The following is a 26,643-nucleotide window of genomic DNA, read 5'->3' as shown; positions in this document are numbered from 1 at the left end:
AGTAGACTCTCATGCCAAATGCCGCCAAATGCTTTTTTTTAAATCAACAAAGCATGAGAAGGCTTCACCTTTGTTTTGTTTTTTTGTTTGTCAATTCGAATGTGTAGGGTGAATACGTGGTCTGTCATACAGTAATTTGATAAGAAGCCAATTTGACATTTGCTCAGTACATTGTTTTCACTGAGGAAATGTACGAGTCTGCTGTTAATGATAATGCAGTGTATTTTCCCAAGGTTGCTGTTAACGCATATCCCACAGTAGTTATTGGGGTAAAATTTGTCTCCTTTTTTGTGGATTGGGGTGATCAGTCCTTGGTTCCAAATATTGGGGAAGATGCCAGAGCTAAGGATGATGTTAAAGAGTTTAAGTATAGCCAATTTGAAATTTGTTGTCTGTATATTTTATCCTTTCATTGAGTATACCATCAACACCACGGGCCTTTTTTGGGGTTGGTCTAACACTTTTTGGGTTAGTCTTTAATAGTTGATTCTAATATTTGTATCTCTCTCTCTCTCTCTCTCTCTCTCTCTCTCTCTCTCTCTCTCTTACTCTCTCTCTCTCTCAGTCTTTCTCTCTAAATTAAATTTATTTAAGGGCTTCATTGGCATGGGAAACATTTGTTAACATTGCCAAAGCAGGTGAAGTAGATAATAGACAAAGTTAAATAAACAATACAAATGAATCTCTCTCTCTCTCTTTGCCTGTCTCTCTCACTCACTCTCTGTCTCTCCATCTTCACCTGTAAGTAACCTAAAACAGTGGGTTAGGGCAGTGGTTCTCAACCATGGGTACTAGGACCCCTGGGGGTACTTGACCTATCCATAGGGGTACTTGAGAAGACTCATGAGACCATAGGCCTACTGGTAAAATGCACATGAGGGGGTACTTCAGGGGCACTCCAGGCACAATTCAGTTGCAGGTACAGTAGGGTGAGGTTGGAGGGCCCTGGCTTGAGCAGTAGCCCTCCTCAGCCAACTTCCCCTCCACCCCCCCCCCCCCTCTATCTGGCCTGCTTCCTATCTAAACCACAGCAGCCCACAGCAGTAGCCTCTGCTCTAACTTTAGGATGTTGATCTCATCTGACTGACAGTGGAAGAGCTACATGTGTACTAATCTCCCATAGAGCTGTACTTTGCTGGACCCCAAGAAGAGTGGCTGCTGAACTAATGGGGATCCATAATAAATGCACATGCTGCAAAACACCGCAAAACAAAAGCGGCCTGAAAGCCTTTTTTAATTGTTATCAACAGATCACAGGATGCCACTGACCTTCTCACAGAGGATCTGGTTATGGTGAGTTAAATCTGATTAAAAAGGGGGGTAGCAGTCGCTCAGTTCACTACGTGAAGGGTGAATACATTTGGGACCTAGCTCACACTGTGAACATAAGACACACTCTATATCTGTCATTTTCATTGGTCTTAGGTGGAGCAGCGGGTGGAGCCAGCCAAGAAGGCAGCGCAGGTTATTCACAAGAAGCTGCTTGGCTGTCTGCAGAGTCAACTAGGGCTGGACACAGAGAGACGAATGGTAACGTCTCCTCTTTTTCACCTTTCATCCCTTCCCTTTGACTTGACTTACATCTGTTATGATTATCAATACAAAACTATGTCTCTCTCCAGAAAAAACTCCCTCTCATGCTGCTCTCTGTTAGCATGGCTGAGAGCTTTAAAGACTTTGATGCAGACTCTTCTATCAGGTACTTTATGTAGCCAAACCATTTATTCATCATCCAAATGATCAGTCAAACATTAGTCAATTAATCAATCAGCCTATTTCCGCTCTGATAGGAAAGTGTTGGAGATGTGTTGCTTCATGGAGAACCATCTGGCCAAAACACTGGCTGAATTTGAGCTGAAGCTGGAGAAGGAGGTTTTGGAGCCTCTCAATAAGCTCAGTGAGGTAAGGGCTGCAGGAGCAAGAGGCTTTCAGACACTTTTGGACGAAAATGAAAGTTTGTGATTATGTAGTATCAAATCAAATCAAATGTTATTTGTCACGTGCGCCGAATACAACAGGTGTTACCTTACCTTCACCTTACCGTGAATTGCTTACTTACAAACTCTTAACCAACAATGTAGTTTTTAAGAAAAAAACGTACTAAATAAAGTAAAAAAATAAAAGAGCAACAATAAAATAACAATAACCAGGCTATATACAGAGGGTACCGGTACTGAGTTGAGGTAATTTGTACATGTAGGTAGGGGTAAAGTGACTATGTACAGTATAGATAATGAACAGTGAGTAGCAGCAGCGCAAAAAAATGCAAATAGTCTGGGTAGGCATTTGATTAGTTGTTCAGCATATAAATACTAACTCTGTTTCCATCTGTAGGAAGACCTTCCAGAGATTCTCAAAAACAAGAAGCAGTTTGCAAAACTCACAATGGACTGGCACAATGCACTCAACAAGTGGGTCACACATTCTGTGTGATGGTATTTAGCACTTTAAGATGTTTTATTGTCACATACACCGGATAGGTGACAGACCCTATATGTTCCAGACCAGTGGAGGTAGTGGTTGACACAGTTCCATTTATTCCATTCCAACAATTACATTGAGCCAATCCTCCTATAGCTCTTCCCACCAGTGTATAGTTCCTTTATACATCTATAATAACTACCTTTAATCAGTATCTCCATTGTGTCCTCTCGTTTGCTTTCTGGCTTCTGATCATGAATGACTTTGCCCCTTCAGGTCCCAGGCCAGTACAGGCCCTCAGGCAAAGCAGGACGGGCTGAAAGAAGAGGTGGAGGAGGCCTGGAGGAAACTGGAGAGTATCAAGGTGTTGGATGGTCACTCCTATTACGTGTTACTGTTTAGGACACTTTGTTGTTTCCTGCGGTAGTTTTAGCCTCTTACATACATACTGTTGGTATGGCTATTCATTCTCTACAGGATCAGTACTCTGCAGATCTCTATCACTTTGCCACTAAAGAAGAGGCCTATGCCAACTACTTCATTCATGTGAGTGTGGCCCGCTAATTGTCCTCTCTTTCAAGTTGTGTTTTACTTTTGTTAATTATCATGTGCTATAAGGAATTCAATTTGATAAGTGCCTGGTTTGTGCCCTCTCAGCTGCTGGAACTACAAGCAGAACATCATAAGAATTCCCATGACTTCCTGGAACGAAACATCACTGAGCTAAAAGAAAGCCACAATCAAACAGGTGAATAGTGTGTGTGTGTGTGTGTGTGTGTGTGTGTGTGTGTGTGTGTGTGTGTGTGTGTGTGTGTGTGTGTGTGTGTGTGTATGAATGAATGTACAGTACCCATGAAAAGTTTGGAGACAACTACTCATTCCAGGGTTTTCCACTAAATAAATGCTTCACAGAGTTCAAGTAACAGACACATCTCAAAATCAACTGTTCAGACGACACTGTGTGAATCAGGCCTTCATGGTGCAATGTCTGCAAAGAAACCACTACTAAAGGACACCAATAATAGGAAGAGACTTGCTTGGGCCAAGAAACACGAGCAATGGACATTAGACCGGTGGAAATCTGTCCTTTGGTCTGATGAGTCCAAATGTGATATTTTTGGTGTCTTTGTGAGACGCAGAGTAGGTGAATGGATTATCTCTGCATATTTGGTTCCCACCATCCATGAAGCATGGAGGGGGAGGTGTGATGACGTGGGGGTGCTTTGCTGGTGACATTGTCAGTGATTTATTTAGAATTCAAGGCACACTTAACCAGCATGGCTACCAGAGCATTCTGCAGTGATACACCATCCCATCTGGTTTGCGCTTAGTGGGACTATCATTTGTTTTTCAACAGGACAATGGCCCAAAACACACCTCCAGGCTGTGTAAGAGCTATTTGACCAAGAAGGAGAGTGCTGCATCAGATGGCCTGGCCTCCACAGTCACCTGACCTCAACCCAATTGAAATGGTTTGGGATGGGTTGGACCGTAGAGTGAAGGAAAAGCCGCCACAAGTGTTCAGCATATGTGGGAACTCCTTCAAGACTGTTGGAAAAGCATTCTTCATGAAGTTGGTTGAGAGAATGCCAAGAGTATGCAAAGCTGTCATCAAGGCAAAGGGTGGCTACTTTGAAGAATCTTTGTTTAACACTTTTTTTGTTTACTACATGATTCCATGTGTGTTATTTCATAGTTTTGATGTCTTTACTATTATTCTACAATGTAGAAAATAGTCAAATAAAGAAAAACCCTTGAATGAGTAGGTTTGTATGTGTGTGTGTGTGTGTGTGTGTGTGTGTGTGTGTGTGTGTGCGTGTGTGTGTGTGTGTGAGCATGTGTGTGTGAGTATGTGTGTGTGAGTATGTGTACAGTATGTGTGTTTGCAGTTACAATACCCAGGCTTACTTACTGTACATAGGTAATTCACCCTATCCAATGTGTTGCTCCCACCTGCCTAATTGTAGTATTTGTCCAGTGTGTCACCAGTATGTGTTACCACAGACTCCCAGAAGAACAACTCTAGGGGGAAGGTATACGGGGAGCCCCTGCTGACTCACCTGTATGACAGCGGCAGGGAGATCGCTGTTCCCATCCAGGAGTGTGTTCACATGCTGCTGCACACCGGCATGAGGGAGGAGGTGAGGACTGAAATTATTCATCTACTACATGGTATTCATGTGAATGGGATTTAATTAATTAACTAGCCAGTCTACGATAATGCCCTCCTGGATAAAATTGGTCTATATCTCTCTCCCTCCATCTCTCTCTCAGGGTCTGTTTCGTCTGGCGGCAGCAGCCTCGGTAGTGAAGAGACTGAAGAGCAGTCTGGATGGAGGAGTCATGAACCACAGCGAGTTCACTGACCCTCACGCAGTCGCAGGTCAGAGAGAATGTCCCTGTTGAAACTACTCCTTATTCAAGGTTTTCAAGTTTCAAATGTGTTTACTTGACAGTACAACAACACGTAGGCATTAAGTAGCATCTTCTATTTTTTCAATGTAGGGGCTTTGAAAAGCTACCTGAGAGAGCTGCCTGAACCTCTCATGACCTTTGAACTCTACAATGATTGGTTTCAAGCAGCAGGGTAAGGTCCTTGATTGGTCTACATCTTAGAAGCATACAGTTTATAGTGTCTTTATATCATTTCTCTCTAATTTCTCCTCATAAAACATCTCTCTGCCTGTCCCCGTCATTATTTAGGGAGAAAGAATTGACAGACAAACTTGAGCAGTTTAAAATTGTGCTGAAGAAGTTACCATCAGAAAACTACAACAACCTCCGGTACATAGCTCTCTCAGATCTTGACCAGTGGAGGCTGCTGAGGGGAGGATTGCTCATAATAATGTATGGAACGGAGCGAATGGAATTGCAACAAACCATGTGTTTGATGTATCTGATACCATTCTACTCAATTTGGCTCCAGCGATTACCATGAGCCCGTCCTCCCCAATCAAGTTGTCACCAACCTCCTGTGATCTTGAAAGATTCCTGTGTGAAGTTATAAACACTCAAGAATGATGCAGGGTGTGTGATGATTGTGAATCTCTTCCTATCTGCCTCTCTCTCTCTGTCTCTGTCTCTCTCTCTCTGTCTCTGTCTCGCTCTCTCTGTTTTTCTCTCTCTCCCTCCTCCCCTCTATTAGGTACCTGGTACAGTTCCTGTCATGTCTGTCAGAGCAGCAGGCGGTTAACAGGATGAGTCCCAGTAACATTGCCATAGTACTGGGTCCCAATCTGTTGTGGCCTCACATGGAGGGGTGGGTACTACTGACACGGTGACAGAGAGAGGAAACTGAACCACACTGTCTAGCTATCTGTCTGTCATAATAGCCCTATGTCTAAGTGTTGTTCCTGATGTCACTTTCTGTTGTTATTAATCTGATTAGGTCTGTGTTATTTAGTAGTTGACTTTAACCTCTTTTCTTTCTCCCTCCCTCTCTCTTTGTCTTACTTCAATTTTCCTCTCCTCCGTGCAATTCTGTACCGGTGTCTATTTTTCTCTATTTTCCTCTCTCTCTCAGGGAGGCAGCGTTGTTGGACATGGCATCTGCCTCCTCTGTCCAGGTCGTGGCGGTGGTTGAGCCTCTCATAAAATACTCCAGCAGCCTGTTTCCAGAAGGTACAGTACCACCTTCAATGTTCTGTTTACTTGTGTTCCGGGGAGGAGTACTGGGAGTCCTTTAAATGATGAGTTGGTTTGCATGACATTTGTGGAAGTTCGCCACTATGATACCAGAGTGAGCTGCCTGAATGCCTTATGACCATTCATGTTTATCTTACTGTGTTGAGCTAAGCTAGGTAGGTCTATAGATCTTTTATGCAACATGACCTATGTTGTGTTCCTTTCCAGAGGTGGACTTTGAGATTCCTGATCTTCCTGGGGTCTCAGATTTGACCTTGTTAGAACCTGAACCCTCAGAGTCTGGGAAAGAGAACCTTGCCAGAACTACCTCCTCCTCTTCCTTATGCTCTTCCTCTACCCCTTCTCATCCTTCTCTCTGTAGAACAATCAGGTACCACACACACAGACAGAACAGGAATGAAACATTGTCAATAGGCATTTGAACAGAGTTTACTTGTTCACTCTTTAATTATAACAGTGTGTTATCTAACACCAACCGTCTCCTCCTCAGCTCAGGATCACAGAACAGTGGAGGTCTATTCATCTTCAAGTCAGGCTCCATTGTTCATAGAACCACCACCTGGGGGAACTCTGCCTCAGACCCACCTAGCCCAACCCCACTTACCCGTACCTCAGTCCAGACCCAGAGCACGTTCCCCATCTCAAGCCCAACACTGGTTCACAACACATCCCCACTACCCAGCCCCAAACTGTCTCCTGGCCCAACCCTGGTTCCTTCCCCACCACCGGTGTCTGACTGCAGTCCGACCCAGAAGCAGAGCCCTGAATCGGAATCACTAGAACCCATCTTAGAGGCCCCACCGGACTCCCCCAAAGCTATACTGACAATCACTTCATCATACAAACGTAGGTGACCCTCCACGGCCATTCCATGACATGCTAATGGTGCATAGTAAAACACAGAACTCATGTGGTAGCTAGCTAACGCTATTTATTGACAGCGCTGAAGTCATCCATAGAGCTCATGTGGTCATAAGCTAACGCTATTTATTGACAGTGCTGAAGTCAACCACAGAGCTCATGTGGTGTGTCACAGTCCAGCTCAGCATAAGTGGCAAAGTACTGCTCCACTTTAGTACACAGGAAGCCACGTTCTATGGCAGCAGTGACCAAAATTACCAACGGCTTCTAATGACGAAACTGTTGTCATAAATAACTGTTGCACTACCACAACCAACAGGTTGAGTTTCAAGTCGATGTAAAGACAAATACTCTAATATAATAATGCACATATATAGTCACAATAAGACTTATCCTCAATCAATCCTCAACACCCAACTACCTCTTTCTCTCTTTTCACAGCGAGGAGTTCCTTCTTTCAACATAAGCGGTCCATCCCTGGTAAAGAGCAGGTGGTCGCTACATACTCCAGACCCAGGACCCCAGCACCTCCAGCCCCAGCAGTGGCACCCAAAACCCAGCCACACCCAAAACCCAAGCCCCTAGCTCCGGTCCTGAAGAAGGCCCCAAACAAAAAGGGTGCAATTAGGCCCCCTCAAATCCCACCACCCAAGCCGCCAGTACTGGTGAGCAAACAGGTGACCTCTATAGCGCAGTGATGAGGTAGAGATATAGAGTGTCATCTAAGCGTGTGTAAAGAAGTTTTCTCATGCTTTAGGTACAAATGTAGACTGTAACCTGACATTTGGTGTCACCTTGTTTGGGTTGCGTATCAAGGCCAGAGATGTATTGGGCTTCTACAGCCAGTTCCAAGTGCTTTGAGCGCTACCATACAGTTTCTTCAGAAATCATTCACACCCCTTGACTTTTTTCATGTTGTTGAGTTACGCCTTGAATTTAAAATATATTTCATTTAGATGTTTGTGTCACTGGCCTACACACAATACCCCATAATGTCAAAGTGAAATTATGTTTTTCAAAATTTGTACAAATGAAATGTTGAAATGTCTCGAGTAAATAAGTATTCAACCCCTTTGTTATGGCAAGCCTAAATAAGTTCAGGAGTAGAAAAGTGCTTAACAAGTCACAAAATAAGTTGAATGGACTCACACTGTGTGCAATAATAGTGTTTAACATGATCTTTGAATGACTACGTTATCTGTAAGGTCCCTCCGTCGAGCTGTGCATTTCAAACACAGATTCAACCACAAAGGGAGGTTTTCCTTTGCCTCACAAAGCAGGACACCTATTGGTAGATACAGTAGGTTAAAAAAAGCAGACATGCCAAAGATGCTTCTACAAAGTATTGACTCAGGGGTGGAAATTCGATATTTCTCTATTTAATTCTCAATACATTTGCAAACATTTCTAAAATCATATTTTCACTTTGTCCTTATGGTGTATTGTGTGTAGATGGGTGAGATTGTTGTGTCTCGAATACAAGGGATGTGAGTACTCTTTGAAGCCTCTGTATATGCATGATGTGTTGTGATTTATTTAGAGCTGTTTTGTAGTACAGTATGTTTTCAGACATGTAAATAAAGTATTAATGCTAATTAAAAACATTTTATTGCATGTATTATTATCATTATAGAAATATCATTGGTGTCAACAGCAGCACATGTATATGGATAGAAGACACTGCTTTAAAAAGAGGATTCAACCATTAGTTGACAGAATAGTAGACAAGCAGGTGACTATCAATTCAAAAAGCAATATGAGTTAGACCCTTAATGAATTTGAGAAACATTTCGAAATGGAGTATGATGTTAATATGTGAATTAACAAACTTACTGTCCAAACATTATACTTATACTACAACATTGTACAAAATTACCTTCTTCTATTTAACTTCTGAGTAAATTTCTCAGGTTTTGTGCTTCATACTGTATCTGTAGACCAATAAAAAGTGTAAGCACCAGCCAAAATATGATTGTTTTCCTGTAGTCAACGTCATGTTCTAAGACTTAAGATCTCTCTCTTGGTGTAGTGTTTGAATGGCTAGAAATGGCTACTGCTTCATCTTTGTGTCCTGCCTGTTGCCTTGAATAGTTCTATGAAGTCCCACATTGAGCATTTTGCTCAGGAAGTCCAAACTGACTATATATAACCAGCTGTTAACAGACTTACACACTGTTGAGCAACATCTGTAGTGTTTCCATGGTAACTCGTCTGTGTCCAACAACCACTTTCTCTGGTACACTCTGACACTTTCTACCCCATCTCTTTGTTCGCCACTGGTTCCAGTGACCTCTTTTGAAAGCTATTATTAACCTGTTCAAGCTCCTTCCATACAGTATGTTCGCTTGGGGAACCGTCAGCCTCCATAATGTTTCAACAAATAATAGCAAAGTCTTTATGTGAGTCTTCTGACGACTTATAAAATTCAATTTCTCCAATGAATATTCTAATATTATGAAGAAGGGTTCAAGGGTGACTCAGGTCAATAAGCTAGCCTCATTGATGGAAAAAATGTTTTTTCTTAAAACAAAAGTATTTACAAGGAATTAAGCAATAATCCCAAATCTGTAGTAGGTACTTCTGGTTAAAAGAATTGTTGTCCATTTAGTCTGTCGGTTCTGTTCAGACTTTGATTTCCTCCTCCTCATCAGGGGTAATGCAGATGTAAGGTGTTTTCTTCATGGTCTGGCCCATGGTCCCCTCTCCCTCCAGATCCATCCTCTGCTGCCCCTTCAGGGTCCCTCCAACTCCGTAGAGCACTCCCAGCACATCAGTGGCACCCTGGAACCTCTCACTCTCCATAGCAGGCCTCTGTCTAGATGGGGAGCCCATCACTAAATCAGGCACCGCCCCTTTAAGATGCTGCCCACCTCCATTCATCTCCATTCTCCTAGCCTCCTCTTCCTCCTCTTCCCACTCCATCCCATATGGACTCTTCCTGCTGCTACAGTCTTCTCGAAGCAGAGAATCCACCAATGAGGCAGTGGTGGCATCCATCTCCGAGTCCATCTCCGAGCCTTCATTGGTCACAAACCCAAATGCAGAGCCGCTTGGCTCCTCTGCCACCCAGGCATGGCTGGGCTCTAGGTGGCCGTTAGGGCTGTCAATCAAACCGAACACCTCGCTCATGAGGGAGGGCCCCAGGTCAAAGGTGAAGGAGGCCATGGAGGTCAGGGACTCATACTGGGTCATGTGGCCGGGGTCAGAAGTCAGGGTGGGGTCTGCGGAGGACTTCAGGAGGGCGGAGACATCGGTGAGCGAGCAGCCGTGGGCATTGGGGGTACAGGAAATAGACCCTCCCTGTTGCGACTGACGTTCTGCTGAACGGGAGAGGCGGGGCAGAGTGGCGAAACCTGACTCCAAACCTGAGGGGGAGGAGAGACAAGGAGTTTAGTCCTAACATTTTGGTTTGTGAAAGATTATTGACAAGAAATTTAAAAATCTAAAAATCTATTTTACAGGATGAATAAATCAAATTCCAGTTGGCACCCTAGTTCTACCTTCATGAATAATCTCAAAGAAGCTATGCTAGTCTGTCCTAGGAAGTAAAGTGGACTATGCTAGTCTGTCCGAGGAAGTAAAGTGGACTATACTAGTCTGTCCTGGGAAGTAAAGTGGACTATGCTCAGTCTCTGCTGGGAAGTAAAGTGGACTATGCTAGTCTGTCCTGGGAAGTAAAGTGGACCATGCTCAGTCTCTGCTGGGAAGTAAAGTGGACTATGCTAGTCTGTCCTAGGAAGTAAAGTGGACCATGCTCAGTCTCTGCTGGGAAGTAAAGTGGACTATGCTAGTCTGTCCTGGGAAGTAAAGTGGACCATGCTCAGTCTCTGCTGGGAAGTAAAGTGGACTATGCTAGTCTGTCCTGGGAAGTAAATTGGACTATGCTCAGTCTGTCCTGGGAAGTAAAGTGGACTATGCTAGTCTGTCCTGGGAAGTAAATTGGACTATGCTCAGTCTGTCCTGGGAAGTAAAGTGGACTATGCTAGTCTGTCCTGGGAAGTAAAGTGGACTATGCTCAGTCTGTCCTGGGAAGTAAAGTGGACTATGCTCAGTCTCTGCTGGGAAGTAAAGTGGACTATGTTCAGTCTCTCCTGGGAAGTAAAGTGGACTATGCTCAGTCTCTCCTGGGAAGTAAAGTGGACTATGCTCAGTCTCTGCTGGGAAGTAAAGTGGACTATGCTCAGTCTCTGCTGGGAAGTAAAGTGGACTATGCTCAGTCTCTGCTGGGAAGGTAAGTGGACTATGCTCAGTCTCTGCTGGGAAGTAAAGTGGACTATGCTCAGTCTCTCCTGGGAAGTAAAGTGGACTATGCTCAGTCTCTGCTGGGAAGGTAAGTGGACTATGCTCAGTCTCTGCTGGGAAGTAAAGTGGACTATGCTCAGTCTCTGCTGGGAAGTAAAGTGGACTATGCTCAGTCTCTCCTGGGAAGTAAAGTGGACTATGCTCAGTTTCTGCTGGGAAGGTAAGTGGAGAATTCAGAAAGGAACTTCCATAGCTGCTCTCCCATCACCAACAGAGGGCAGTGTAAACTATGTCATCAAAGAGTGATGAGTCTTCTGCCAGTTTCAAACACAAGCTCTTGAGTTAGACATCACCTCGTAGGCATGTTGTTCTCAGGCCAGATCACTCACATGACCTGTCACACACTAGTGCTCGCATGGCCTACTGGAAACCAACTAGATGCAAGGTACGTTAAGAAACGACTGCATACCCACATAAAAAATACTATAGTTTACTATACTGCCCTACCAAGCAAAAAGGCAGTAACTGCTCATTGCGTGGAACTGAGAAAAATAGCTTTTATTTACCTTGGTTTCACAGTAATCTAGTACAGTTACTGCTAAAAATGACCCCTCATTATCTCCAAAACACAATAGAGGCAGGATACTTGCCCACGTGATTAAGCATGTATTTAATGTAGCAAAATGACATTAACTCATTTTTGACCAAATGAGCAGGTCCTTCCTTTCTGCTTGGTAGGGCAGTATAGAATACTATAGTATACTGTAGAATCCTATACCCCATACTGTAGTATCCCTGTAGTGTAGTGCTTACTATATACTTTTTTGTATACTGTAGAATACTATACTACACACAGTACTATCCCTTGATCATGTAGCACTTACTTTAGAACTTTTAGATCGATTGAAGTGCTAGCTAGCTTTACTGCTAGCTGCTAACTTTGTTGATGCTGTTTTGATTTGAATGTGCTGTCCTTGGGAAGCTCATGCCGGGGATTTTCTCTGAGGTCCCCCCTTGATCGTGTAGTGCTTATCCGTGTCCTGTGTGAATTTGATTTTTTTGTTCTCTCTCTCTCTCTCTCTCTCTCTCTCTCTCTCTCTCTCTCTCTCTCTCTCTCTCTCTCTCTCTCTCTCTCTCTCTCTCTCTCTCTCTCTCTCTCTCTCTCTTTTCAACTCTCTAGAGACAGCAGGAGCGGTAGAGATACTGTCAATGATCGGCTTTTCATAGCCTGACATTTACTCCTGAGGTGCTGACTTGTTGCACACTCGACAACTACTGTGATTATTATTATTTGACCATGCTGGTCATTTATGAACATTTGAACACCACCCTTCATAGCCTGGTTCCTCTCTAGGTTTCTTCCTAGGTTCTGGCCTTTCTAGGGAGTTTTTCCCAGCCACCGTGAGACATGAGGGTATTACAGTTTTTTACAATCACTTTGGCACTAATTTCAGAACCTTTTTTCTAAACTCTAGACACAAAACTCACAAGCAATTTCCAATTGCTTGGACACAATACACATAAAGCTAAGATAATTTGTTCATTGCACTAAAATCACCTGTTCAAAATGACAACTTACCATCAAAGTATTACCATTTCAAAATGCAATTCACACATTACATCTGGATGAATGTCTATTAATTTCATTACAATGATCCAACTATCAATTGATACAACTGTTCAAAATGATAAGCAACTGTTGCATGACTCTGAATGCAAAGTTTTATGGAAACTGATGAACAATATTACATGTTCAGATCATGAAAGTTTCAGGATAACGAGATCCACTGACACCAATTACTGTGGAACATGAACCAATTGGACTAAATTGTCTATGGATGTAATATTTCATCATCATTCTTTATCAGACACTGTTTCTATGGTTCCATGTAACACTTTTCCAGACCATGTTTTCAGATTTGACATTACTGTACACTCACCGGCCACTTTACACTCACCGGCCACTGTACACTCACCTACCCTATCTAGTACTGGGTAGGACCCCCTTTTGCCTCCATAACAACCTGAATTGTTCACGGTGTTGTACGTTAAGAGATGCCCTTCTGCACACCACTGTTTTAAATGCCTGTTATTTGAGCATTTTTGGCCTTTCTGGACATTCTCCTCTGACCTCTCTCAACAAGGTGTTTTTCCCACAGAACTGCCGCTCACTGAATGTGTTTTGTTTATCGCACCATTCTCTGTAAACTCTAGAGACTGTAGTGCGTAAAAATCCCAGGAGGGCAGCTGTTTCTGAGATGCTGGAACCACCATTTATGGCACCAACAATCATACCACGATCAAAGTTGCTTAGATTACAGCGCTTGCTCGTTCTAATGTTTAGTTGAACATCAACTAAAGCGCTCTACTCTATATACTCTATATATTGAGTTGCAGGCAGTCACATGATTCACTGTTCGAAGGAGCAGGCCATTTGCGTTAACATGCAGGTGTACTTAATAAAGTAATTGCTTTTCCAATACTGCCAACTCGTTACTGATGATTGATTTCACATTGTGGTACGAGAATATAGGGAAATGAGTGGTATCCACCTACAACAACATAGCGATAACACGGAGCCGGCAGGTGATCCAGGTCACAATTGAGGTCAAGCAGTGGGAGGACGTGGTGGTTAAAGGAATGGCAGGGGACAAGCACCCCTTCTGAGAGGTGGTCGTGGGCCTCGTTTAAGAGATGTGGGGGAATGTGGTAGAGGACAAGCACCCCTTCTGAGAGGTGGTCGTGGGCCTCATTTAAGAGATGTGGGGGAATGTGGTAGAGGACAAGCACCCCTTCTGAGAGGTGGTCGTGGGCCTCGTTTAAGAGATGTGGGGGAATGTGGTAGAGGACAAGCACCCCTTCTGAGAGGTGGTCGTGGGCCTCGTTTTAGAGATGTGGGGGAATGTGGTAGAGGACAAGGCAGCGGCAGCAATGAAATCCAAGCAATAGTTGTAGACCAGGTTGTAAATCATAGCATGACAATGACTGAGGCAGCTACAATGATTCAACCAAACCTCAGAAGATTAACCGTGGCCTCAATCATCAGAACTTTCCGCAATGAGAACCGGTAAGTCTTCAGCATGCACTAAAACATTAGACTACTCTCAATTGTCAAATGACTGTATACTGCATGCCAATGTGTACCACAGAGTAGGTGATGTGACTAAATGTGTTCTCACTGTACTTTTCCTTGCAGAATTGAGACTAGGCCAAATAGGGGAGGCAGAGGCAAAATTCTGACTGACCAACAAGAGCGGGCTGTGCTCAATTTGGTTCGGGACAGAAATGATATTCGCCTTACATAAATTCGGCAGCACATCTTGGACAATGAGGACTTGTTCAACAATGTGGAAGCCATAAGTTTGCCGACTATTGCACGCATGCTGAAAAGGCACCAGGTGTCTCTAAAACAACTATACCGTGTGCCTTTTGAAAGAAATGCAGACAGAGTGCAGCAACTGAGGACTGAGTATGTTCAGTTTCAAGATGCCTGTTATGAAAAATTCTACATCTAAATCAGTAATTCTCTTTCCAAAATGTATTTTTAAAGGGTGATGGAGCTGGATGCTGATGAAAAGCATCCCAAATTCCTATTTTTGGATGAGGCAGGCTTCAACCTGGGCCAAGACAAGGAGAGGTCGGAATTTCATTGGCCAGCAGGCAACCATCCAAGTACCTGGACAGCGTGGGGCCAACATCACCATGTGTGTGCGGCTATATCGGAAGATATATTGGATCATATAATGCAGCTCTCCTTGTAACCTTCCTTGATGAGCTAAATCAGGTCTGTATAGCTGATGGCGTGACCTATGTCATTGTGTGGCATAATGTCAGGTTCCACCATGCTCAAATGGAGCAAGCCTGGTTTCAGGCCCATCCACAATTTACCATCCTGTACTTACCCCCATACTCTCCTTTCCTTAACCCGATTAAGGAATTTTTCTCCACATGGAGGTGGAAGGTATATGATAGGCGCCCTCACAAACAAGCCACCCTTCTCCAGGCCATGGATGACGCATGCAATGACATCACAGCAGACCAGTGTCAGGCCTGGATTTGCCATGCCCGAAGATTCTTCCCAAGATGTTTGGCTAATGGAAATATCCATTGTAGTGTGGATAAGAACCTGTGGCCAAATCCACAAGACAAGGTTGATGGAAATATAGAAGTACAATAATCAATCCTTTGTTTTGCTTTTTATAGTAAGCCAGGTGAGGAACACTGCAGTTGACATTTTACTGTGTTTTATTTTTCTTTGTAGCTAATTATTTTTGCTTTGATTCAAAGAAACCTATGTTGTGATTTTATTGTATTTCATCAATACATTTCAGATTTTGTTCAATGATTCCACTGTGTCTGTAGTATTCTCTTTACTAGTCCTTTTACAGTGATGTATTTACGTGTAGAACCATAATGAAACATGTATCACCTATTTTGTACTACAATATTTAATGATTGTACGAACAACTGCACAGTGAAACTATCGGTATCTTGTGTGTGGGTAATCTAAATAGTATAGTATTTCATGATAAATGAGTTATTTGAACCAATGATTCTGCAAGTGCAAGGTTTCTTTAAAGATAGGAATGCACAATGCACTGTTTTGAACATTGGACATCCTGTGTTACAAGTGATGACCGTTTTGTGTCTAGAGTTTGTTTTTTTTATTCGTTTTTTTTTACCACAAGGTTCTGAAATTAGTGCCAAAGTGATTGCAAAAACTGTAATGTCAGTCACGCTGGGCCTCAGACCAAACACATAGCAGCACAGTCTGGCGCGGCTCTCTCTTATCATCACACAACAAGCTGCTGAGGGTTGTTGTGTATGAACCAAGGTGATTCATCATGACAGCTGTTTTTACAGCTTGTCCAATGGCAGCTACTGCTTCTATGACTGACCATGTACCAAATCCAAGTCTCTTGCATGCAACAAGACTGTGTTAGCCTGCTGAGCTAAAGCCGAGACCTTAGGTCCAGGAGCTACTACAAGCCTCCACAGGTACAGTTGCATGTTCACTTATTGTGTGGATGCGTGCATACAGTGTGAGTGTGTGTGTGTGAATGTGTATCTCTATGTGTGTATATTTATTTAGCTTGGCAAGTCAGTTACGAACAAATTCTTATTTACAATGCCTACCGGGGAACAGTGGGTTAACTGCCTTGTTCAGGGGCAGAACGACAGATTTTTACCTTGTCAGCTCGGGATTCGATCCAGCAAGTTACTAACCACTAAGCTACCTGCCGCCCCAAATGTGTGTGAATGTGTGTGTGAATGTGTATGTTTGTGTGTGTGTGAATGTGTGTTTGTGAGTGTGAATTGTATGTGTATGTACATATGTGTGTGTATATGCATAGGTGTGTGTGTGTGAATGTGGGTGTACAGTAAGACTCACCATAACCATAAGTGGTCTCCTCCAGGGAGGTAGGAGAGGCGTGGAAGAGGTTTTTAGCAGGGCAGCCGTTTGGTGAGTCCACACCCAGTCGGGGGAGGGACACTGCATTCTTGATAATGGGGGATATGGGAGGGGGTGGCGGGGACAGGTCCTTGGATCCTCCCCGGGGACGCTCTGGTGTCTTCCGAACACGCCGGAGGGTCCGAGAGAAGAACGCCCCAATCTTGTTGTCAGGGCTTGTGACAGAATCAGCATCCCCGTTTCCGTTGGTGCCCCCCATGGTTGCTAAGGAACGAGGTGTCCCCGAACACGTCCCCTCCGCGGCCCACGTGCATGGTATGTTGGAAGTCCCCCAGCGGCGGACTGATCATGTCCAGGGTGAGGTCACCTTTGAAACGACGTTTCCCCTGAGAGCCGGCCACCAGGCCCTTCAGCCCAGGGATCTTCCCCAGGTTCATGGCGATGGCCAAGGGTACGGTCTTCTAAAAATGACAAAAATCCCTTTAAGTCCTCTAAAAAATGGGATGAAAATTTAGTTTCAAATATCTTTAGAGAAACTGTTACTGGAGAGTTGCTTTAGAAATGCTCCCAGGGGGATTGTGTCTCAAAAGTAATGATCGTGATCGTTTAGGTTTTGAATAGAATTTCAACATCGGGTTTTGTAGGGTCAACCTCAGTAATGGAGAAATCTATTGTATTCTCTTGTTATCATGTGCTGTTTGCAATTTCAGTCCCATTTGCTGCTGTTTGTTGTCATCCATATCCAGCTGGATTAAGTGGAGAGAAATGGAGGAGAAAAGTATTCCGTTCAGTTCCTGGAATCCGCCTCCAGTTTGAGTGTGGTCAGAGACGCTGGGCTCGACAGTTCTTTTGGGCTTTGGGTTTATAAAACATCAGCTCAGGAAGAAGCCCAGTACCAGCTGCAAATATCCCTCCTGCGGTTGTACACTGGAACCATTTATTAAAATGAAGCAAAAAAAAATGTATTTGATTCTCCATCTAGGAGAGGCTCGGATTCAGCTATAACAACAGTCTAGGTATTCTGAGGGGACTTTCTTTGCTAGAGATTGATTTGGTGTATTGACATAGAACCAGGTAGGGGTCTGGCAGAACACTTCACTAACTGGAACATTCAGTTAGAAAGTAACTGGATCAGCTTTTTCTAAAGACCCTTCCCTTCTGTTAGACATCAAAGTTCCGGGTTCCAAAGTCCATTGTTCTGGAACTTTCTAAATTTAGACCACAGTAACTCTCCTGTCAGTCTGATTTTTCTGGGAGTTTCAGGGTATTTTGTTTCTCTCTCGTCCTGTGTCTTGCTACAACGTGAGGGCTAATTAATCATATCACGTCATATGTCACTGAAATACTTGTTTTATCCGTCTTTAAGAGCAGGGTAGGGACCCTCATACAGCACTTCAAACTGATTTCACCAGCAGCAGAAACCTTGTATACAAACATGCAAAGTTTGTTCCACCAGATAAAAACACAGGGCCAAAAGTGCACAAAATACTGACAAAAGTCAGCGAAGAAAATCACTTATCTGACTTTAATTGCACAAAATACACCAGTGGGTCAACGCTGGCAGGAGACGGGCAAATCATTTTCCTGTGTTATCTTTAACCAGTGGAGTAATGGATATCGCTTTCCGAAATATTTTGATAGTGTAGAGTACACTGACAAGGTCTTCTGGTTCTTTTAAGTGCTTTCCACTGCCGAGGCCCTCCCACGCGCAATAGCCTGGCTTTATTAATGACTTGGAACAGACCTCTGAATGGAATTGTGTCACGGTTAAAGCAGACTTTCAATTTGCTCTTAACTACAGTACCAGCTTCTCTCTAGGTCTCGACTGGCTGGCGTTTTAAGAGGGGCAGCTGGGAGCAGCAGAGGGAGGAAGCACACCTCACACCACAGACCAGAGGAGCGAGAGCAGTACCAGGGGTTTACTCACCAGACTTCTATTAGGTGTGATGTTGAACCTCTAGAGAGCACTAACCAGACAGTCATAACCAGACTTCATACAGTCAGAGTTCACGCCACTACCTCAACATCTCTTACTAACTCTCCTGTGTGACTGTGAGCCGCAGAGGCGAAAGCAATCATGCCCTTCTCAGCCTGTGTGTGAATATGAAGCAGACACTCCTCAGTTTCAATCATGTATTTCAAGAGGAGGAGAGGTATCTTGACCCCATAATACTTTACGAACAGAAGGGCCTGGAGCTCTGCTCTACTGTAATCCTGTTTCAGTCGGAGGATCTTTGGCCCACGCTCAGTGGGGGTCGAGTCTGTCCTTACCAGACTCGAAGGGGCTTGGAAAGAGAGATAGAGGGCCACTTAGTTGACCTTTGGTCTGACTCCTGCAGACACAGCTGTAGCACAGAGGTTTATCCCCGCCCGTCTATAAGGCACGCTCCTATACGTCTCCTATACATCTCCTATATGTCTCCTATATATCTCCTATACGTCTCCTATACGTCTCCTATACGTCTCCTATACGTCTCCTATACGTCTCCTATACGTCTCCTATATGTCTCCTATATGTCTCCTATACGTCTCCTATACGTCTCCTATACGTCTCCTATACGTCTCCTATATGTCTCCTATATGTCTCCTATACATCTCCTATACATCTCCTATACGTCTCCTATACGTCTCCTATATGTCTCCTATACGTCTCCTATACGTCTCCTATACGTCTCCTATATGTCTCCTATACATCTCCTATACATCTCCTATATGTCTCCTATACATCTCCTATACATCTCCTATACGTCTCCTATATGTCTCCTATACGTCTCCTATACGTCTCCTATACGTCTCCTATACATCTCCTATATGTCTCTTATATGTCTCCTATACGTCTCCTATACGTCTCCTATACGTCTCCTATATGTCTCTTATATGTCTCCTATACGTCTCCTATACGTCTCCTATACGTCTCCTATACATCTCCTATACGTCTCCTATATGTCCCAGCATCTCCCCCCTGCCCTGTCCTCCTCCTCCTCTCCTTCTGGTCATTTGTTTTCAGAGGTACGCATATCCAGGCATCTGAGCAGGGCTGAAACCAAACCCTGTTATGTTAAGTCTCTAAAAGGTAATACGTTTAATGCAGTAATCCGGGCGGCTGTCTGTGTTTTCAGAAGCAAAAAGGGGGGACTTCTCTGGGGATTGGTTGTGGCCTGGATTAGCCCCTAATCCCTGGATCTCTTCTTCCCCTCGTCCGACCGTCCAGACTCCCTCTTTTTGGCCTTTCTCCTCCTTCTTTCTGGGCTCTGTCCTCCCTCTCTATGGGTCTGTGCCGGTTCTCTCTTCCAGGCCTGATCTCCGCTGGTTATCTGGATCTGGGAAGTGAACTTGGCCTCACTGAAAACATGTCGTCTGCTGTGGGAGAGATAGAGAGGGGGAGACAGGGAGTTATATATGGTAGGTCATGGTACCCGGTGCATGGGCAAGGCACACACAAGAATATAGTGAAACATAAATCATCTGGTGTTTGGAGTGCAGCTGGTACGGTCAATTTTGTGTATTCACCAAATTTTCCACTCCTTTTTCTACTCTAGTCTGTTTTCCAGCCACTACCCAAGTAGTAACTGCTACAATAGTTTCTGTTTTGCCAGTAATTCAACTGGCTCAAAATTTCTAAACAAATTAAAAAAAGCCCAAAATGATACAAGCGGAGTATTCAGGGGGTTTCCTGAACATCTGTGCTTTAGGCTACACCACATACCCATTCCTCCTCCACCATGTATCTGCCATGCCTGTGAGCCAAGCTGAGGCATGGTAGATGTTCACTGCCTGGCATGTGAGGTATGGTATGGTATGGTGGCGTGCCAACTGGCACCCTAGTCCCTACTTTTGAACAGAGCCCATAGGCCTGTGGTCAAAAGGATTGCACTCTGTAGTGAATAGGGTTCCATTTGGGATGCACCCTAGATGTAAACCAGAGAAGCCCGGCTCTAACAGGAGTTGTGTGCGTGAACAGATTCCTGGGAGCAACATCTCTGGCCTCTCTCTCTCTCTCTCTCTCTCTCTCTCTCTCTCTCTCATCACATCACATCAGAGACAGACAAGGAGAACCAAACCACCTTCAGGCCTGAGACTGGCTGGCTGTGTTACTGTACTGGATCAAGTTCTCTGGGTTTGGAGAGATACGCGCAGACACACAAACACACACGCAAAAACACACAGCGAGATCAAAAGACTGGAGAGATGCGGGTTGGTGTTTATTATCATGAATCTGTAGGCAGAACTGAGCAATTTCTGCTAGATGGGCAAGCGGCAAATAAAACATTTGTTATATGGTAAAAATGTATGAAAACATAAATGTGCTTTTCTCTTCATTTTAGGTTAAGGTTAGCCATTAAGGTTAGCAGTGTGGTTCGGGTCAGGGTTAAGGTTAGGGTTAGGTTTAGGGCTCCCCCAGAACAAGATGACAAAAAACAGGAACCTGCTGGAGAGATACTGTACTCTCAGTTATCTCTAATTGAATTGATTGAATGAGTCAGGATTTTATACAGAATAATGACTTGTCAGGTATCCCAACCAGTGTTCATTTGACCCATCTCCTCCTTGCCAAACTCCAGTCCCTTTTTTAAGTCCCTCCCTCACTAACTTCACCAGGTGAACAAACATACAAAATAAGACTGCATTTCTTCACTCCCCCTGCGACATCCAATTACCTTACATTCCTCTAAGCTGTTGCTCTATTTGAATCCAAGGAAAAGAGAGCAACACTTCTCCTAAACTAAGAAAACATTTTTGCTTCTTCAACAAACATCCATAGCTTCTTTTAATCTCTCTCCACCCCCCCTCTTTACACTTCTTTCTCTCTCCATCCCCCACTCTTTTCCCTTCTCTCTCTCTCTCCAACCCCCCTCTTTACACATCTCTCTCTCTCTCCAACCCCCACTCTTTACCCTTCTCTCTATCTCCAACCCCCCTCTTTACCCTTCTCTCTATCTCCAACCCCCCTCTTTACCCTTATCTCTCTCTCCAACCACCCCTCTTTACCCTTCTCTCTCTCTCCAACCCCCCTCTTTACACTTCTTTCTCTCTCCATCCCCCACTCTTTTCCCTTCTCTCTCTCTCTCTCCACCCCCTCTTTACACATCTCTCTCTCTCTCCAACCCCCCTCGTTACCCTTCTCTCTCTCTACAAACCCCCTCTTCACCCTTCTTTCTCTCTCTCTCTCCAACCCCCCTCTTTACCCTTCTTTCTCTCTCTCTCTCTCCAAACCCCTCTTTACGCTTCTTTCTCTCTCCATCCCCCACTCTTTACCCTTCTCTCTCCCTCTCCAACCCCCCTCTTTACCCTTCACTCTCTCTCCATCACCCACTCTTTACCCTTTTCTCTCTCTCTCCAACCCCCCTCTTTACCCATCTCTCTCTCTCTCTCCAACCCCCACTCTTTACCCTTCTCTCTCTCTCTCCAACCCCCCTCGTTACCCTTCTCTCTCTCTCCAACCACCCCTCTTTACCCTTCTCTCTCTCTCCAACCCCCCTCTTTACCCTTCTCTCTCTTTCTCCAACCACCCCTCTTTACCCTTCTCTCTCTCTCTCCAACCCCCCTCTTTACCCTTCTTTCTCTCTCTCTCCAAACCCCCTCTTTACCCTTCTTTCTCTCTCTCTCCAAACCCCCTCTTTACCCTTCTTTCTCTCTCTCTCCAAACCCCCTCTTTACCCTTCTTTCTCTCTCTCTCCAAACCCCCTCTTCACCCTTCTTTCTCTCTCTCTCTCCAACCCCCCTCTTTACCCTTCTTTCTCTCTCTCTCTCTCTCCAAACCCCTCTTTATGCTTCTTTCTCTCTCCATCCCCCACTCTTTACCCTTCTCTCTCTCTCTCCAACCCCCTCTTTACCCTTCTTTCTCTCTCTCTCCAACACCCCTCTTTACCCTTCGTTCTCTCTCCATCCCCAACTCTTTACCTTTCTCTCTCTCTCTCCAACCCCCCTCTTTACACACCTCTCTCTCTCTCCAACCCCCACTCTTTACCCTTCTCTCTCTCTCCAACCCCCCTCTTTACCCTTATCTCTCTCTCTCCAACAACCCCTCTTTACCCTTCTCTCTCTCTCTCTCTCTCTCTCTCTCTCCAACCCCCCTCGTTACACATTCTCTCTCTCTCCAACCACCCCTCTTTACCCTTCTCTCTCTCTCTCTCTCTTTCTCCAACCACCCCTCTTTACCCTTCTCTCTCTCTCTCTCTCTCTCCAACCCCCCTCTTTACCCTTCTTTCTCTCTCTCTCTCTCTTTCTCCAACCACCCCTCTTTACCCTTCTCTCTCTCTCCAAACCCCCTCTTCACCCTTCTTTCTCTCCCTCTCTCCAACCCCCCTCTTTACCCTTCTTTCTCTCTCTCTCTCTCTCCAAACCCCTCTTTACTCTTCTTTCTCTCTCCATCCCCCACTCTTTACCCTTCTCTCTCCCTCTCCAACCCCCCTCTTTACCCTTCACTCTCTCTCTCCATCCCCCACTCTTTACCCTTCTCTCTCTCTCTCCAACCCCCCTCTTTACCCATCTCTCTCTCTCTCCAATCCCCACTCATTACCCTTCTCTCTCTCCAACCCCCCTCGTTACCCTTCTCTCTCTCCAACCCCCCTCTTTACCCTTCTCTCTCTCTCTCTCTCCAAACCCCCTCTTTACCCTTCTTTCTCTCTCTCTCCAAACCCCCTCTTTAACCTTCTTTCTCTCTCTCTCCAAACCCCCTCTTCACCCTTCTTTCTCTCTCTCTCTCCAACCCCCCTCTTTACCCTTCTTTCTCTCTCTCTCTCTCTCCAAACCCCTCTTTACACTTCTTTCTCTCTCCATCCCCCACTCTTTACCCTTCTCTCTCCTTCTCCAACCCCCCTCTTTACCCTTCTTTCTCTCTCTCCAACACCCCTCTTTACCCTTTGTTCTCTCTCTCTCTCTCTCTCTCTCCAACCCCCCTCTTTACCCTTCTTTCTCTCTCTCTCCAACCCCCCTCTTTACCCTTCTCTCTCTCTCTCTCTCAACCCCCTCTTTACCCTTCTTTCTCTCTCTCTCCAAACCCCCTCTTTACCCTTCTTTCTCTCTCTCTCTCCAAACCCCCTCTTTACCCTTCTTTCTCTCTATCTCTCCAACCCCCCCTCTTTACCCTTCTTTCTATCTCTCTCTCCAAACCCCTTCTTTACCCTTCTTTCTCTCTATCTCTCCAACCCCCACTCTTTACCCTTCTTTCTCTCTCTCTCTCCAACCCCCTCTTCACCCTTCTTTCTCTATCTCTCCCTCTCTCTCTCTCTCCAACCCCCACTCTTTACCCTTCTCTCTCTCTCTCTCTCTCCAACCCCCACTCTTTACCCCCGCCCTCTCTCTCTCTCTCTCTCTCTCTCTCTCTCTCTCTCTCTCTCTCTCTCTCTCTATCTCTCTCTCTCTCTCCAACCCCCACTCTTTACCCTTCTCTCTCTCTCTCTCTCTCTCTCTCTCTCTCTCTCTCTCTCCAAACCCCTTCTTTACCCTTCTTTCTCTCTCTCTCTCCAACCCCCTCTTTACCCTTCTTTCTCTCTCTCTCCAAACCCCCTCTTTACCCTTCTTTTTCTCTATCTCTCTCTCCAACCCCCTCTTTACCCTCCTTTCTCTATCTCTCCCTCTCTCTCTCTCTCTCTCTCTCCAACCCCCACTCTTTACCCTTCTCTCTCTCTCTCTCTCCAACCCCCACTCTTTACCCCCCCCCTCTCTCTCTCTCTCTCTCTCTCTCTCTCTCTCTCCAACCCCCACTCTTTACCCTTCTCTCTCTTGCCAACCCCGTATTGGGACTTCACACCTCTTAAATGTACATTTTCCTGGTTGCGTCAATCAAAGATTGTGGATAAATATCTATAGTTCTGTCTCTGCCAAAGGGATACCATGGGAGGAATGTGGGGCACAGGTACAATTGGCCAGGGTTCAAATAAAGGGATCTCATTGGACATGGCCAACTTGTAAGGAATACCTCATCATCAGATTCAGATTTGAGGTGTTTGCTCTGTCTTTTGGGTCCAATATGCACAAGTAAGACCGGCGCCTGGCTAAAACTGAAATCCAAACATCTATAGAGGCATGTGATGGTTTAAACAGTTCTACTGAATAGATCAATTAGACCTGCCTGGTGTTGCAAGCTAAGCACCAAGAGCATGTTGCTATGGTAACAAACATGTTACCACAGAGCCTACCCTCTCCATTGATCTGCCTGATTCCATCTAGTGTTTCATGAGTTAGCTGTGAAACTAACAAGCTCTCCAATCAATTATATTGGGTGATCGCTCTGGATAAGAGCGTCTGCTAAATGACTTAAATGTAAATGTAAATCTCCCTAATGAGGTCAGAGTAATGAGACCTTTGTTTTAAGTAGTGTTGCTACCCTTGACATTTGGAGAGGCTGCATCATTAATGTGTTGATATGTCAGTTTGTGGGTCCCCCTATGCAACAGTGTAATAACAGAGGTGCCTTATTGCTATTGTAAACTGATTACCAACGTAATTAGAGCAGTAAAACTAAACGTTTTGTCATACCAGTGGTATATGATCTGATATACCAGGGCTTTCAGCCAATCAGCATTCAGGGCTTGAAACACCCAGTTTATAATGCATATAATTTGTGGACAATATTGTTGATCTGATAAGACCTAAACATAGACCTGTTATATATTGCAACACAAGCAACCCTAAAATATACTGCAGGCCAGATTATGTTTCATGACAAATGATCTATGGACAGACCCAAGACACTTTTCCCACAATAACATATGTGCATGTTAGGCTAAAGTTAGGCTACAGGACCATAGAACCGTATACATAGACTGCATACATAGTTCCAGATATAAAATATGATGACTTGATTGTGAATAGACAGTTAGGTAACATTAAACAATTTAAACAAACCAAAACAACTTTACTCCATACTTTACTTTCATTTGACACAGTGAGTCTATGGATATTTGAGAGATTACATTTATAGAAGGTTAATGAATAGCCTTCATACTTAAACAAATAGCCGAATGAAATGGTAAACTGCATAAGCAAAACAAAAAGTTGAGCGCAAAGAAAAACTTACCTGGGCAAGTAGGCTAAGAGACTTTGACACAGATAGGACACGATTAAATGCCAGTAGTTTTTTTATGATAACCCACAAAATCCGTATTTATAATTCAGAATGTATCATAACGTACTGTGTCTTCTTGTGGCCGGTCTCGTAGCTGCACAACGCCGCTCGTGCAGTCAGCTTCAACAGAGTATCCGTGAACAAGGGGCGGGCTAGTCAAAAACTGCCGTGGCCATCGTCGAATCAGCAGCAGAGAGCATGCAAGGGGAATATACTGTATGAACGAGCACGCTTCTCTAACTGCAAAACATATTCCAAAATATAGCCCCAATGAGCAAACGTTTTTAAGGGTTCGTTTACAGTATGATTAATCTTTATATGTCCCATCATATAGGAAGGACACCTGTACATCTGAAGCTGTAGTGGGCAGGCTACATCTCCCAAAACGAGTTATCAATTGACCTGACTATACTTACCGTTTAAAACCCTCAGGTGTCACAAGCCTGATGTAAAATTAAGCCATTCTGCACATAAACCTGTCTCTATCCTCAGTCTGTGACGTCTTAAACACCAACAGATTAATGTATTTATAGATTATATGATTTATTTCTTTAATTCTTCATTCAATTTTCATGGCACAGAGTAATGAAACTGATTTCCAATATCTCTTTAGAAAGCACCACAGAGGCATCCAAAGCCCATTTTTTTTTTTTTATTTCACCTTTATTTAACCAAGTAGGCCAGTTGAGAACAAGTTCTCATTTACAACTGTGACCTGGCCAAGATAAAGCAAAGCAGTGCGACAAAAACAACAACACAGAGTTACACATAAACAAACGTACAGTCAATAACACAAAATAAAATAAAAATATAAAAAAATCTATGTACAGTGTGTGCTGACCTGTTCAACGGGATACTACATCCTTATCAACAGGAAATGTCCTCAGATGGTCTTCAAAGCATTTCATGTCCTGGCTGCTAAATAGTTAACATTCCCAGCTTCTGGCAAGGCTGTTACAGTGATGATGACACCCCCTCTTCATGTTTTACC

General features: G+C 44.3%; 1 protein-coding gene and 1 pseudogene across 1 annotated transcript in view; one reads left to right on the top strand and one right to left on the bottom strand.

Moving 5' to 3' along the window:
- Positions 1-8,531, top strand: part of LOC135511993 (SH3 domain-binding protein 1-like) — a 22,453-nt gene extending 13,922 nt beyond the window's left edge. Inside the window, exons 2-18 of the mRNA XM_064933548.1 lie at positions 1,251-1,293; positions 1,426-1,530; positions 1,623-1,699; positions 1,791-1,902; positions 2,335-2,411; positions 2,698-2,785; positions 2,899-2,967; positions 3,079-3,169; positions 4,426-4,562; positions 4,696-4,804; positions 4,927-5,008; positions 5,125-5,205; positions 5,567-5,680; positions 5,945-6,042; positions 6,274-6,436; positions 6,557-6,912; positions 7,369-8,531. Of these exons, the coding sequence (XP_064789620.1) occupies positions 1,251-1,293; positions 1,426-1,530; positions 1,623-1,699; positions 1,791-1,902; positions 2,335-2,411; positions 2,698-2,785; positions 2,899-2,967; positions 3,079-3,169; positions 4,426-4,562; positions 4,696-4,804; positions 4,927-5,008; positions 5,125-5,205; positions 5,567-5,680; positions 5,945-6,042; positions 6,274-6,436; positions 6,557-6,912; positions 7,369-7,625 (2,059 nt within the window). The 3' untranslated portion in view covers positions 7,626-8,531. The remainder of the gene's footprint in view (positions 1-1,250; positions 1,294-1,425; positions 1,531-1,622; positions 1,700-1,790; positions 1,903-2,334; positions 2,412-2,697; positions 2,786-2,898; positions 2,968-3,078; positions 3,170-4,425; positions 4,563-4,695; positions 4,805-4,926; positions 5,009-5,124; positions 5,206-5,566; positions 5,681-5,944; positions 6,043-6,273; positions 6,437-6,556; positions 6,913-7,368) is intronic.
- Positions 8,517-26,643, bottom strand: LOC135511994 (cdc42 effector protein 1-like; annotated as a pseudogene).

This window comes from Oncorhynchus masou, chromosome 24, assembly GCF_036934945.1.
Source record: "Oncorhynchus masou masou isolate Uvic2021 chromosome 24, UVic_Omas_1.1, whole genome shotgun sequence".
In the NCBI taxonomy this organism is placed as follows: Eukaryota; Metazoa; Chordata; class Actinopteri; order Salmoniformes; family Salmonidae; genus Oncorhynchus; species Oncorhynchus masou.
This window is presented reverse-complemented; position numbering and strand designations above follow the sequence as displayed.